The sequence below is a fragment of the Pezoporus flaviventris genome, unplaced genomic scaffold, assembly GCF_033815535.1.
Source record: "Pezoporus flaviventris isolate CSIRO_AGI_PZ_B2104156 unplaced genomic scaffold, CSIRO_AGI_Pfla_v1 ptg000007l, whole genome shotgun sequence".
NCBI lineage: Eukaryota > Metazoa > Chordata > Aves > Psittaciformes > Psittacidae > Pezoporus > Pezoporus flaviventris.
The window spans coordinates 93,511,917-93,528,055 of NW_026892555.1; the positions used below are offsets into that span (position 1 = coordinate 93,511,917).

At 36.6% G+C, this 16,139-nt stretch overlaps 1 protein-coding gene across 2 annotated transcripts in view; it reads left to right on the plus strand.

Moving 5' to 3' along the window:
- Positions 1-16,139, plus strand: part of CDKAL1 (CDK5 regulatory subunit associated protein 1 like 1) — a 390,319-nt gene that overhangs the window by 163,285 nt on the left and 210,895 nt on the right. For both annotated transcript variants that reach the window (XM_061449582.1, XM_061449583.1), the window contains exon 9: positions 4,692-4,795. In XM_061449582.1, the coding sequence (XP_061305566.1) occupies positions 4,692-4,795 (104 nt within the window). The remainder of the gene's footprint in view (positions 1-4,691; positions 4,796-16,139) is intronic.

Genomic DNA, 16,139 nt, shown 5'->3' on the forward strand with positions numbered 1-16,139 from the left:
ACTGCATTATTGGCAGAATTCAGTTTGATTTTGTTTGGTTTATTTTGTTTTGAATAAGGCAAACTTCATAAAATCTTGAATTTGTATAACTAGTAAGATTTCATGAGAGCAGATACTAGTGTTTAGTCTGAATCGTGATTAATGATGGCTTGTTTCTGCAAATTTCTAATTTCAGAGAAAACCACCTTAGGACTGAGTTTTGGTTGGGTTTATTTGCTGTTGTTTTGTTTGGTTGAGGTTTTTTTTGTGTGTGGCTGGGTTTTGTGTCTGTGTGGTTGGTTGGTTTTTATTTTGTTGCTAGCTCGTTAGATTAATGCCAAGCAAGAATTTACTGGATTATTCTGGAAATTAAGGAGACAGTCCCACCTCCCTTCCCCAGAATGAACCACCTGCAGAGCAGCAGGGATCTTCTGTCATATGACACTGTTGCAGCTCTTCCACTCTCGCATCTTGCTCACAGATGTCTGCTCTTGGTCAGTCACATTAAATGTGGATGACTAGCACACTAATGGCGCATCATTGCTGTAATTGAGCGGTGTTCTGATCCTTGAATGAAAGATATTTTAGACTTTTCATATCTGAGGGTGGAATCCTGTCTGTCTTCACTAAACTTAGTGGCACAGGTCCTGTTAAGAGGAACCAGGATTGCTTCTCATGCCTGCACTCTCATTCTCATCTGCTGCTGAAATCTTCTGATTAGTCCCACTGAAGGAAAGTCTTTATTTGTCTGCTGTGTCATAAGTATTCTTACTCATAATTAGTTCCATCTGTAAGGAGTAGCCTTTCATGTTAACTGTGTGTTCTATGAGGAATATTACTGTTTTTAAAATGAAGAGTCTGCTTAATCTAATGCACAACACGATCACATACTAGCTAAACAATGCTAAGACCACCGTTTCCTATGTCTACAACAGAATATCAGGCACTTGACCAAAATATTGATGACGTTCAGTTTAGTAACATGTTCAAAAAGTTTTTAATTAGCCACATGGTAGTGATTAATCTGTGGATAATGTTTTACCCTGCTGTGAAATAGCTCTGTTATTGAGCACGTACCTGATTAAAGGTTAATAAAAGCAAAAGGTTAATAATTCAAAGTAACTTAATCAGTTCAGTATGTTGGAAGACCAGGAGTTAGTGGGTTTTCTTCTGGAATCACTACAAAATTTATTCAAAGCATGTTAGTAATTACAGTCACAAAACCCATTAATAATTGTTTCTTTAAACGTCTGTATTTTTTCTGTGCAAAAAACCTTTGACCCGTATTAATACAATCTAACACTTACAAACTAACTTTAAATACTTGAAGAAGGTTTCCAGTTTAACACAAAGCAAATACTCCTTCATAGCTATTAGCATGTTGGCTTTTTAGTCCCATATATATTTGAGTATTAGCTGTGATAAAGGCTGTTTTTTAAGGAGAGCTTTACCTACCAGCCTCATTTTAGATGATCCATTTGCTGGTGAAATGCCACTTGGTAAGAGGCAATGTTCAGATTCTCAGAGTTCCCAATAGCCTTTTTCCCCTTGATTGCCTGTGGTCTGAGAGCATGTTAGCATGGACATATGAATAATTATGCTGGAAACTTGGATTAGAGGCTGTCTTACTAGGGAAAAAACTGCTACAGATACTTTATCCTTATGGTTTGACTTACATTTATGTTTTCAAGAATAGATAATTCTCAAATCTGAGAAAAGTGGTTAGTTCAGCATTTTTTACAAAAACTTTATCGTTTTATGAGTCAGTTGTAGCCCAAAATATTCTTTTCCCCAAGTTGGAATTAACAAATATGGAATTTACAGATTGGATTTAAAAGTTTTGTCTCTTTTGGTTTGCTTTCTAAAACTGATCCTTTTCTATGTTATATCGAAGTCTGACTCATATGTTTGTGTTATGTAATCTCTTTAAATACCACGAAGAAAACCCAACCAACAACTAAATTACTTTGGTATTCTGCAGTATTTTTATTCTATAGTAGGAATAAGTTAATTGGGGCCATAAAACGAGAGAGAAAAAGGAGTCTGTATCCTAATCCCAACTTTCAGCTCATACCCCAAAATAAATCAACAACCCTCTGAAGCTGAACTTAAAGACCGTAGTAATAAAGCTCTTAGAACCATCCACTCATAATACTGTGAATATATGGACAATAACTTCCCCCTCTGTTCTCATGCTTCTTGTTGCATGTTTCCATTATCTCTTTGTGAACAAGCTTATTGCAGTACCAGAGAAAAACTGCTGTTAACATGTTTTTTCATGTAGCTCAGGATTTAATTTTCCAAGAAGCAACTGAAGATGCAGGAGAAACTATTTTACTAGAAGCTAGGTCTTGTAAGAAAGGAACATTGATTTAAGATATGCAGCTTATCCTCAAGGTTTGGAGATTAATAATATCAGCATTTAGTGCGGTTGCTTAGTTCTTAGTACTCTTGCTGTAGAGTTTTTCAAATACAAGTACCCAAATGCAGATCAAAATATACTGAGGGGAAAATACCTGTGGGTCAGGCTGTGTATGTACTTATTAGTACTTATTTTTCTTCATTCTCTCCTTATGAACATAGGTATCTAAATGCTAGAGGATTTCCATCTGCACCACTGATGAAAATGCCAGCTTTCAGCGTTCGTTCTCAGTCCCTCAGCAACTGTGGTGCAGTAACCAGCGCCTTACATTAGTGATCTTATGAGCTGGCTGGTAACTATAACATGGGCTTTGGCTGGACTGCCCGTGACAAGCCCTTGTGAAGGGATTGGAGTTTGCCTGCAGTGTTTTGCCATCCCAACATTTTCTTTTAACGCTTTGCAGACCTGTGTGTGGGTCACTGGGGACTCTGAGAGGAGAGTCTGGGGCTGCCCCATGCTGGGTATGGCTACGGCTTAGATGTGTGTAGAGGAGTGTGAGACGAAAGAGTGAAGCTAAGCCTGGATGAAAGCGGGGAAACGGCTTTGGTTAAATATTGGTCTCTGTCTCCCACTTATCTGAATTTGTAGTTAGGTTTTTTAAATTTTGGTTGGCGATCAGTGAGTTTTCCCTAACATGAGTCTGGTTTGCCCACGGCAATAATTGGTACATGATCTCCCCAACTCTGTCTAGACCTGTGAGCTCCCTTGTTCCCCTTCTACCTGTTTGCTGACCCTGTCCTGCTGAAGGGGAGGGAATCTGGCTCTTACTAAAGGCAAGTTTACTATTGGTCTTTAAAACATGACACCATCCATCACGGATCATAATGCTGTTTTTGTTTAGCTCTGTGAAAGAAAGCTAGTTTAGCTTAGTAAACAATCTAGAGGGGAAGGAGTGGCTGGGAGCCTGCTTCCAAATGAAGTGTTGGGTTGAATGGAGAGTTGTACTTTAAAAACAAGCAAAACAAAATAAGGAAAGAAAGAAAAGAAAAAATTATAAAAGACAGAGACCTGCTTTGCAACCCTAGAAGAACTGAACAAGATTGGAAGAGTCATGGATGGGAAGCAGCAACAGAAATGAGTATGAGGAAAAGCCCTTTGTGACATGCTTTAGAATGTCAGCGACCTAATGGAAGACATTTTAGTTTGCTAAATAGGTTACACAGAGAAAGTATCAACCAGTTATCTGCTTATACTCTCTTGATTTCAAATGTTGCTCTTTTAAATGTGCTTTAGATCTTGAAAAATGAATGGCTTCTGATTAGCAGAAGAAAGGTAAGATACATAAATATGATGTCACATCTGATGAATATGTTTATTTTGGGTGGGAATGAATCGTTTATTTGGAGGAGTTTATAAAGGTTCAAATTTATGTTGCTTTTTTTAGTAGATGATTGTATATTTTACTGAATGACAACTTCTTTCTAGTTCTTCTAGCAGTCTCATTTTTGCAGTTAAGCTGCCTTTTAGTTTTCTGATCTAAAATGGGTGCTGAAATCTGATGTCTGGGTCTGATAAGCAGGAGAAATAATGCACATCCAGTCTAGCAGAGAGAATCCACAAACTCTCTAGGTGTCTTCTGGCGAAAAGAGAGGTTGTGTTGCTAGAGAAGGTCTCAGTGCTAAGGTGATGTGCAGGAGCAGAAGGGCACTGCTTGTGCAAACAAGGTATAACTAACTTGTGAGGGGAGTCTTTGTGAAGGAAGAACTTTACAGTTTGCAGGGTAATTACCTGGAGTTGCCAGGCATCATAATAGAAGGCAAGATATATCCAAGTAGAAAACACAAATCTTGTAGCTGGTGACTTTCTAGTTGGTTTTCATTATGTTATTTATTTTGTTTCTATGAGCCAAATAAAAGAAGCAAAAAATAACTCAAGTATGCTTTCAAAAAACCCCACACAATTTTAAAAATCTGGGTTTAGTCTTTCAGGACTTTTTATTTCCTTGGTCAGGTTGAATATTTTTTGTTTTATTTAGAGCCCTGAGATCCATCTTCAGCAATGAACAATTATTAACCCTATTATAGCTTTCTAAAAGTATGTAAATTCTCACTTTTGGATTTTGTATGTTGTTTCCACGTATTTTTTTTTTTCAGCCTTTTATACAGATGTGAAAGATACTTTAAGACAAGGGGGAAGACGTTTTGAGTTACTTTATTGATTTTAAAATAGAATATTACTATTTTCTGGTCATCGATAGAAAAGCTCATTTTTCCAGATGTACTTAATAAATATATCTGTGCAAATAAGGGCTTTCTCGGCTGGAAACTGAGAATTTTTGTTTTCTAAACAGGTGTCTCAATGCATGTACCTACTGCAAAACTAAGCATGCCAGAGGAGATCTAGCAAGTTACCCAGTTGAAGAACTAGTGAACAGAGCAAAGCAGTCTTTTCAAGGTAAGGATTTTATCGCTGCGATAAAAGTCAGCCTCTGAATTGTACCAGGTCTTATTTTCACACATAATGATTGTGATACAATATGGAAATATATGTATGGCCATATTCTTAATAGTTGTAACTGTGTCTGGTGGGGCCTTTGCAGTAAAAAGCCACGCTTATGTTATGTTGTGCACTCCCGTTTACAGACTGTAGTCCTGCCATAAGGAGTGTTTAATTTTGATTTTAGGCTCAAATGAAGTTCTATGCTTTTTTTTTTTTTTTTTTGTGATGATGGGCAAATGTTAGTATTCGGTCACTTACTGTATCTCTGGTTTCTTAAAGGAGAACACTTCTTTTTTACTCAAGAATAGAAGTAAGTTTCATGAACTAGCATTCTTGCAAACCCTGTTTAACGATACACTCTTTTTTCTGGCAGTGGATGTCCTGGAGCTCTGGAATGTTTCTGAGAGCCATACAAAGCTCATTAGCTTTTAAGCTCAATAGGATAATGTCACATAGATACAATAAAATATCAGAAGTTTTTCCTGCAGTACACTATTCTGTGCCAGTATCTACCTAAACCTCTTGTATGTCTGATAATTATGATAGCTTTCTTGTGCCTTAATTGTTGTTCTTTGTATGTACATTCTGATGGTGTTTCAAAAAATACTGATTTTCAAATAATGCTAATATTAATTTGTGATGCAATCTCTATGAAGGCATGGGTATAGGTTTTTTTTTTGTATTTGTATGACATGTGTGAAAGATAAATGCATATTTAACAAAATACTGAGGCATTTCAGCTGTGTCATCTCTTTACATCTCTGTATCAAATACTTTGAATTAAAAGTAGAGCAATAAATATGATGTGATTTCACAGCCTCTGTGCATGTATGAACAGTAAATGCGTTGGGTTTCACTTAAAGCTCTGAGTGTTGCAACTGTTCTAGTAAGAAGTAGGTCTCCAATGATTCACTGTGGTTTTAAATCCATCCTCATTTAGGGATCTTTAATGAGCCTAATTTAGGTCAGAGATGAATTTCTGTCTGTTCCTATCAGTAATATGAAAAGAAGAGTCCTTTTTCTAATCCAGGTCCATGTGTTTACAAGTTCCAAGTTCTGTGCTGTCCACACACAAAGCTCTTACTTAAGGCTGTAAATGCCTTTTTCTTTTGCATTTCTGAAAAGCCAAGCTCCTCCCTCTTCTTCCATGTAGCTTATCTGTTATTGCCACAAAATTTCTCCTGTTACTTAGGTTTGTACAGTTAATGCTGTTGTTGCTGTGAATTGAATTGTCCTGTTATGATAGACAAGAATGCTGTCATGTCTCAAATTTCTTGTTTTAAAAGGGCAGGTTTCTAAAACCTGCATGCATATTCTGAAATGGTCAGGAACTGAAATGGAAGATGTATAAATATTATTTAGGTGGAGAAGCAATTCAGGAAAAAATGTTTCAGAAGCTAGAAGTTTTCAGTAGTACAAGACAGGTGATTTTGAAATTGATAACTAGTTACTGTGCCAAAAAAAAATCTGTCATTTGATGGTTATGGTTGTTGTTATGCAATAGTTATTAGATACAGGTTAAGTGCCTGGTTATAACAAGAGATGTAGGTAGAAAAGAAATACTACATTCTTTTCTTTCATCCAGGTGTAACTCTGAAGTACTTTTATATTACCAGCAGCACAAGAATAGTGTTATTCTGATACCACTGTATACCTCTTGAAATGTTCTGAAGAAACTGAGCAATTCAGCAAAGGACTGTGATGAAGCGAAGGTATGGGCAAGAGAGTCAGGATTATGGTCTGTCTTAGGTTAAGTATTTAAACTTTATTTAGATGTATTGCATGTATGAGAAAAAAAATCAGACTTGTCTGTCCTATTACAGCTGTATTTACATACATATAGTCCACATCAACATAAAGATGTGTTTGCTTGATATAACAAGAAAGAAAACTTGAGTTTTGTTTGTCTTTGCAGACAAGAAATGTGAAATTTTGGAAAGTATTTTGAACTTCAAGTGTTGTACATTTGGATTGAAAATTCAATAATTCAATTCATCTGTTGTACTGTGGCCTTTATTATAAATATTGACTCTTTCAAAATAACTTGATTTCTAATGGAAAAACTTGCCCTTAAGCTATTGTTTTGAAATTTCTTGAAGAAATGCTATGACGTGTCTCACAGCAGGCATCTCCAGGGAGTTCTATTCTTGTTTGGCCTTACACTAGTACCTCTGTTCAAGGACGTAACGAAAGAAGCGAGTACTGAGTTGTAAAATGACAGGGTTTGCCTCCAGCTTTCACGTGTTGAGGCACAAAATACATGGAGGATTTATTACTGCCAGCCTGCTGCAGCTGGACTGCAGAAACTTCATCAATCCAGTGAAAGATATAAGCAATTCCAAGTCATTATTAGAGTTCTTGCTAAGTTATTGACCTGCAGTCTCTTCAACAATCACTTCTATTTTCTCGCAAGACATGTTGCTAAAGCTCTAGTGAAAAATACAAAGAGGTACAGATGTGTGATGAAAAGTTTTTTTACTTTGGAATTAGTCTTGGAAGAACTCAGGTGTCTTAGAAGAACTGCAGCAGAACAGTTATGTGATGATATTGTATGAGTGCATGATCAAGTCATGTAAGAAAAGAGAGACTGATACCATTTTCAGTGTTTTGTGTGAATATTTTCTTAGAGTACACAGCGATAGGCCCCAAAGGTGGAATGTTTCAATTGTTGCAACACACTGAAAATGAATCAGAAGAGCTGCATTTAAGGACGTCTTGTTACAGGTCCTTAATTCACAGCGCAAAAAAGCTCTCTAAAATGCTTTATTCAAGTGATCATAGTTTGATAAGATTGCGGCTGACATCTAGAAATGGTATTTCTAGCAGCTGTATGTTGCCAGCACAGGCTTTAGTGTTCTGATCAAATACTCCAACTTTTTTTCAGTCACTTCTGTACTGCCGTCTCTGGGTAGGTTGTCTCTGTGTAGAAAGTGTTTCCAAGCTGTAGTATATACTGCGTTACTTGGCTGCCAGCCATTTCAAGTAGTCAGTGGACCAGTCTTGAACTGCTAAGAACGTGGTACATCATAATAAGATACCTGTGTCACAGCAGCTGTATGGTGGTGCCTGGCAGCCATCACTCTTTGACTCTTGTCTGCAAGATGGCTTCTGAAGATTTTTTGAAACTCTTAGGCTTTTCAGTCAAAATTTTGCTTTATGGCTTCATTTAGCTGCTGCTTTTTGAGTTTTGCATACATTCTGTGGATAAGAAGGTATTTGCTGCAGTGTATTTTAGGGTCCAAACATTCATCTTTTGGGTTTTAAAGTTTAGTTTAAGAAATTTAGCTTTTTAAAAACAAAATGCAGTAGTCTGCTGAGAGTGGTAACTAGATGACAACAGATGACAAAGCTGTAATAATTTACATGTGTGTTCAGATTGTTTGTATAAGCATCAACTTGATTTAAATCAACTGATTAAAAAGAGATGTCTGAAATCATCATGACTGAACAGATACGAGCCTGTATCTTGTACTTTTCCAGCCTCTGAAACAGTTTTTTTTTTTTCTTTTTGAATTTTAATGTCTCCAATATAATGTACACAAAACCTAAGTGTGTTGCAGATTTCTATTACATGCTTCATACATTCATAATGTATTGGACTAAGTGTTAAGGTCTACTGAATTGTTTGCAAACTTCTCACGGGTTATGTCTCCAGCCTGATCTCTGTAGTAGTTTTGAAATTACCACTGACATCAACTTTAGTAATACACTAAATTTCTTCTTCTTCAAAAAAAATCTATCTGAAGTTGAAAGTGGACTAATGAGGTTTTTGCTGGTTTAAATTTTGATGCTTTTTCTGTAAATTTCTACTTGTGGTAACTAGTTATATAATTTTTTATGTGACCAGCCTTGTCAAATCACATTATGTGGCAGACTTCTGTAAGACAGGTAGTAAAAGTATTGCAAAATATAGTAAAGTGGTCTTTGAGTACAGAGCAAATGTCTGCTGTGAGGTTGTTTATTCTAAGAGGCTTTCTGCAGCTGATAGTACAGCACTTTCTTTGTGTCATCAATTTAGTAGTATGCTTTTTTCAACATGTTGTATCATGTTGAGTGCTGTATTTTAGGGAATTGCATTTGCAGTTATGAGAGAGCTCTTTCTTTCCTTCCCAAAGCTACTTTCTGTATAACAATGTGTTTTTGCTTAGTATATGAAGTGGAAGGCTGGGGTAGCTGCCATTGGTGAACAGTATTCCAAGGAGACACAAAAGTAAAACAAGCCTGAGCTTTGAATGTTGTGTGCAGTGTTGTCCTGGGACAGCTGTCGCTAAACTGCAAGACTTCAGAAAAGATTTTTTTTTTTTTTTCTTAAACATGATTTTGATGACCATAAAAGATACGTAGCTGATAACGCTACCTGGTGATTTGTAAACCCTGCATACTGTGACAGGTTTTCTGGGCAAAGGTAGTACTTCATATTGCAAACTTTTTTTTTTCTGATCTGGAAACTAAGTTAAAGATAGAAGTAGTTTTATGGAGCTGGCTGTTACTTTATTCCAGTTTAGAATTAATGTCTTCTGGATGTACCAGTGCAAAATTTTATTTCTTTAACATTGCATGCCTGTTGCAGATGGCAGGGAGTATACTGCTATTAAAATATACACTGTTATAATTACTACTATATTAGCTTATTTTATGGTAGCAGCCAGGGAGCTCAAATGAAAGTCATGTCCTTTTGGGAAACATTGTTCTTGTATCCTCAAAGCTATGTGGAGCAAGTGCTTCTGGATGAGTAATTGCAGTGACAAAATATAATTTATATTTATTCCATTATTTGCATGATGGTTCGCTGGTGTTCATGGTATTGAATTCTGAATAACACTTCTGTTTAGGCAGTCATGGACAAAATGTCGCATTGCAAAGCAGAGGAGCCATCTAAATGAAGACTCTGAGTCTCAACTTCCATTATACATCTTTATAATTATCCCTAATCTTGTAAATATGGAAGTGTTGAGAGGTTAAAGGGGACTAAGTATTCCTCTCTCTACAAGTATTACTGTAAACAGATTTTTAAGCAGGGTTGAAATTACATAATATGACTGGTTTCCAGAGCTTTTCATATCTCTGTGAGCTTTGCTAAGGATCTTTGGTTTTAGTAGTTCTGATGAGGTGCTGTCAAGACACAGCTTTATTAATTGGTAACTGTTTTTCTTCCTGCACAATTCCCAGTAAGCTGTCTGTATTTTTTCAGAGCACCTGCCATTCATGAAAGGACAAGTATTAAGTATCAGCAGTGTTTTCAGTTTCCCATTAACTGTCAGAAACAGTACCAAATTGGGATGCTTAGGCTACATCTTCTCAGTAGTGGATTTGGTCTTTAAACATGCTGAGAGGTATTGGGTGCCCAGTCACCCAGATGGAGACTGGGGCTCTGTCCTCAGTGTCTTTCCAAGACTTTAGAGAGCAGTTGTTGAATATGGAGGTCATGCCTTGATGCGAGATAGACAATTACTTGTAGCCTGGGCACAGAGTGAAAAGGCTGTCTTAGTTTTTTCAACACAGTCGTTGTTAATGATCTCCAGCATGTCTCAGGAAAGCTTTCTTAACTAGTCTTAGTTCCTTGCTCACTGATATTTTTACCCTCCTAGTGTCAGTGTTCTGACTAATAAGAGTATGTATTTATTAGACCCACACTGTTGTTTTTCTTCTGTAGCATAGCAGCACTATTAGAAGTCAAGCATTTTCTCAGGCTGATTTGTCCTAAGTTTTACTCAGCAATTTCTGCAACAGTGCTGAAAGAAAGCACTCTCCTGTTCCATACTAGCCATGTGATGAAGAGACTTTGTCGAGAAACCTGTTGGATAATGAATTCAATGCACAAAAAATGCACTGGTGCTACCCATTGATGCTTGGGAACTGAGTTTCCTTTGTTCATATACACTCAAGTCTTGACTTGTGCAAACTGATACTTGATGTTGATTTTGTGGCTGTCAGTTAATTTGTGTTGCAGTTATACTTAAAAATACATGGGAACTCCCTGAAATTGGGACTGTGCTGTATAGGTCAACCACACAGTCAAAGACTAGGACTGTTGTAAGGATAGATGGTGGTCCGCTTTGTGGCAGAAAGGAAGGGAAAGAAAACCTTGTCACTATATGCAAATTGTTAAATACCAAATAAAACTAAACTGTATCATGCTAGTGGCAGACAACTGATCATTTATTTGGATTAGAGGGACATGCCTTTTGGAACTGTTGTTTTGTTGTGGTTTTTAAAATTCATTTGCCTTTTGGAAAGATTGGGAAATCTGCTTTGTATAGAACTGAAATATGTTTCCTTGTTGCTTGGTTGTTCTCGGAATAAAACTGTTTCATTTTGGATCGAGTTAAATATTTAGATCAACTTGAATGTTTTGTTTAGTTTTCAGAGTACCCACTGGCTTTAAAAATACAGGTCAACTCAAAACCAAACATAGCATTTGAGTCAGGTGATGTTATTTCTTTTTTCTTTTTGAAGGGAATGGTTTACTATGTAAAATGTTTACAGTGAAACGTTTCACTTTCATTCCATGTGAAATACTTCACCATTTTTAAATTTAAAAAATTCTTTCCTTTTGAAAGTTTGATGATTTCAATCCAGACATGGTGCTTGTTCGCAAAAGCTGTAAGCTAAACTTTAACAAGTGTATGTTTCTGTTCAGCAAAAACAGCTTTAGAAAAGCAAAGTTTTTAGTAGTATTTACCAGTCGTTGCCCGAGGCAGCATAACAAAAGTTGCATATGCAATTAAGAACGTTAAGCTCAAGGCACTTTTCCATGCTGTGTCCTTTATAGCAAAAAAGAAGCAAAGATAGAGGCAGGTTTTACCGGTAAATCGGTAAATGCGGGCAAGATCTTCTTTTTTTCTTTCTTTTTTTTTTTTTTTGGTGGTGTTTTTAGCTATGCTGAAGAAAGCTTGAGAGTGAAGAAGCAAATGTTAGTATGCTTTAAACACCCTCAAAATGGGTTGCAAATGCCAAACACGGTTTTCATGTAAGGTGAATGTAATCAAAATACATTGAAACTTCAGTGCTGTTTCTTGTGTTGTCCCATACTTCACACTACATGTAACTGCATGAAAACCTGAGAAACAAAATACCCCATAATAAATGCCTGATAAAAAATTATGCTGCAGGTGTAGCATATATTTGCCTTCTACCTGCTCTCTTTTACCAGCAAGATTGACGTTGTAAGAATATGAAGTCCATGCTGTTACAATTAGTCCTAAACTGTCTATGGAATGCTTTTCTAGTGGAATAGACAGATTCTAAAAAATTACGAATTTTTGACAGGGATATATTGGATTCAACCACAAAGTTTTATAGAAAAAGCATTGTATAATGTAATGCTTGAATCTTCTTTTCAAAAATGCTTTTTCTGATTTATAAAATCAAATTTTTCTGATGCATAGATTATAACATACATGACAGGAAAGTTTTATACAGAAATCTTTACTAACAAACAGTCTTTACCCTTAAAAAAACAAAATCCAAACTCCATACCATTTTTCAAATTCTTTACAATTGAATTTTTAGGGAGAGCAGAGTGTTCGAGATCACAGGTAATCTCGGTTTATACCCAACTTTGCTATGCATAGTGCTTCTTTGTTGTCTTTATTTCAGGGGGAAAGAGGAGAATGGTTAGAGTGTTTTTCTAAGATAAACCTCTTCTCTTTTTACTGACTTCTAGGAACAGTAGGCTATATTCTAATTTGTTCCTGAAGTATAATTTGAAGTTGCATTCCAGGGAATTGGGCTGCTGTATTTGAGACACTTTGATAAACAGCTTATCTTAGTTTTTCTGTGCTTTTTGGCAGTAGCTAAAGAGTGATGTTTTTGTTGTTGTAGTTAAGTTTATTAAAATTCTTTCTGTATTGTCTTCTGTGTTTTATGAGCATTTTAAGTTTTTCCTGCTGACTTTGCTAATGCACAGAATACTTAGGCCAAGATAAATATTTTGGTACCAGGCTGGCATTTCTTAGTGTTACATGGGATAGTATAATGAATTAGTTTTTCATTGCCCTGTGTAATCTTTTCTAATGATCCTGAAAGAAAAAGATATAATTACATTCCATCAGTAGTGATTAGGAGCTACGTCTTTGAGTATATAAAAACTGCTGCATAAACACACGTAACCGATATAATAAATACAGCAAAGCGATATTTAAAGAGACAAAAAGATGTCTTTTCAGTAGAAAATTACAGTACTGTAAATATTTTCAAGCTTTATTTGAGTGAGAAAATTAGAAGTTAGTAAACTTTCCTGTTGGCTCAGAAAGAAATTTCCTATCATGCTTTTGGTACAGTCAAGTATTGTTTCAGTTTTCTTCATCATGTCTTGTTACATAAAAGGTTCTTTTGCATTTATTTTTAATTTTTCAGGAGAAATGCAGTGGCAATTGCATTACATTATTGGTGTTTAGCTTTTTTCTCATTGCTCTCTCTGGCTTCCAGGACAGGGGAAGTGGAGAGGAGGTGCTGACCTCTTCTCTCTGGGATCCAGTGCCAGGATGTGGCAGAACAGCTCAAAGCTGCATCCCTCAGGGGAGGTTTGGCTTTGACATGAGGAAGCATTTCTTTACCCGAGAGGGTGCTTAAACCCCGAAATAGGCTTCCTAAAGCAGTGATTGATGCTCTGTGCTGATAAGTGTTGAAGGAGCATTTGGATGATGCCCTGAATAACATGTTTTAACTTTTGCTCAGACCTGAAGTGGTCAAGCAGTTGGACTTGATCATTGTGGGTCCCTTCCAACTCAACTCTTCTATTCTAGCTTACTTAGTTCTGAACTTATATGCCTTAGAATACCCGAACAAAAATTTATGCTAGATCCTTTTACATGTGGGAAAACATACATCTTAAAGAAATTTTTAGGCAAGTTAGGCTCAAGACAGAAAGTCATATATATTTCATTGGATCATTGAGCTGAACTGTTTCTCCTGGTCTGACCAAAGGTGCTCTTCCTCCTGGTCCCCTCCAGATTTTTTCAAAACTGCATTGTGGAAGTGAGTTCCCCCTATTTCAAACACATTTTCACAGTAATGTGCCTTTCATTTACACCTTTTTAAAAGTTTCTCTTTTCTATTTGCTTGTTACTCCTGAATGATGATAGTACATTTACATTCTTGTTTTCTATACAGTGACTGAGTTTCTACTTCCATGTATTCTTACTCCTAGCATTAGTGAAGAGGCAGTTTCATCCCCATTCATTTTATGACCTTTGATTCATGTTAAAATGTATCTATGCATTTCTTATGCCATTTCTTTATTTTTATTAAAAATCATTACATTAAAAAAAAAAATCTTTGTTTCTCTGCATGTTTTAACTTGGTCTTTTGTGATTAGAGTCTGTCTCCTTCTGAGATGGCCAGATGTGAGCCGACTTTCTTCTAAAAATCATGTATCTATTCTTGTGCGTTTCTAGTGTACTGTATATGTAGTCAGTCCACTGCTGTCAGAATGCATGAAACCTATACACATGTTAGATATAGACTCATGCAGAATAAATTTGGTGTTTTCACGATCTGTTGCCAAGGGCTGATCACTCTGCAATGCAGTTGTGGTATGTTTGATGTCATCAAAATAGTAAACATGCTGATCATCCCTGTGCCCTGTGGCTGCAAAGGATTCTGGGATTCACAACACACCACTCTTTTTCACAGAAATATGAAGAATCAGCAGAGGGCTCAGATTTAGTTTAAACTGTTGTTAATATTTTCATTGAGGGTGTTAGATCATGGCATCTTCAAATTTTATAGTTGCCAAGAACTTTCAGTAAATAATTTCGCCTCCATTTCCGTATAATTCTGTCAAACTCTAATTGCTAATTCTAGTTAAAATCATCAAATCATAGAATGGTTTGTTTTGGAAGGAATCTTAAAGACTATCCAATTCCAACCTCCTTGCCACAGTGAGGAACACCTTCCACTAGATCAGGTTGCTCAAAGCCCCGTCCAAGCTAGCCTTGAACGCTTCTGGGTATGGGGCAGCCACAACTTCTCTGGGCAACCTAATATCTTTCATTTTTGTGGCCCTCCTCTGGACTTGCTTGAGCTGGTCCCCACGTCCCTTTTGCGTTGGGGGCCCCAGAGCTAGACACAGTACTCCAGGGGGGAGTTCTGAGAGTAGAGGAGAGGGGCAGAATCCCATCCTTCAACCTTTTGATGCAGCCCAGCTTATGTTCTATTTGCCATAATTACACTAGGGAAAAGACATTCTAGACAAGTTTAGGAACAAGAACTTTTCTTACTGAAAAATTGTGGAGGCCTTCATGCCTTAGTGTGGTAGCTGCCTCACTTCACCTTTTTTTTTTAATTTTGTGATTGGTTTAAATGGGTTTTGTGGCAATTCAGTAGATTTTGCCTGATTTTGCAGGCATGCTTCATATCTTAGGCTGATGTCATGAAGTATGCTTTTTATTTTCCTTATTGTCAGGTCTGCTGTGATACTAGGCTTCAGAAGTGAGGAAGGGGAACTTCTTTCTCTTTTGTTCCAGGTGTTAATGCCTTCTTTGGATGTTCAGAGAGGTTTTGGTCCAGTCAATCAGTTTAATTGTCAGTGTTGCAGCCTCATATAACAAACATGCCATTAACAGTTAATTAGCCAAAAAAACATGTCCATGCTACTTTTAGGGCACAAATGAATCACACTAGGTTTTACACTGTAATGTGCAATACTGCAGTTGGGTCTTTCTCTTGCAAGGAAAACCACTTAGGCACTGTTTACTGTTTGTGTAACTGAGGTTCTACTGTTAAGTACTATGTGCCTTTAAAAAATAAATAAAGAAAGTGGCCCCAAAGGGCTTGTAATGTTTTGATGTGAACAACCAAAGAGAAATACCATGGAGTAATGCATGATTGCATTCAGGATAGTAAGTGGTTGGTCAGTGTATTTACTACTAAGACATTGACCAGGGTCAGTAGGATGACAGAGGAAAGATTGTTGTTTAGGAAAGGTTGGAAGAAAGGCATTGCAATAACAGGGAATGGTCATTTGTTTGAGGAGGAGCTATCCCACTAAAATTAGCAAAAATTCATGTTCTCCTAAAGATTTTCATTAGGAGTTGAAGTGTATATGTGCTGTCTTGTGTTTCTGAAAGTAGTAATTTCTTCTCTATGGAGATTAGTATAATACGTTTGAATAGCTTTTAATAGGTTCCTTGGATACTTTGGAATATTGTTCATGTTATAGTTGCCTGTTCCAAAATATAAAGCCCATTAATGCTGTAATATGAAATAAAATGTGTATTTTGTGAAAATTGTTGGTTTAGGATGCTGTCTCCTCTCTAAGTTGTTGTCAGAGGTTCATAGGCATTATCAAGAGGAT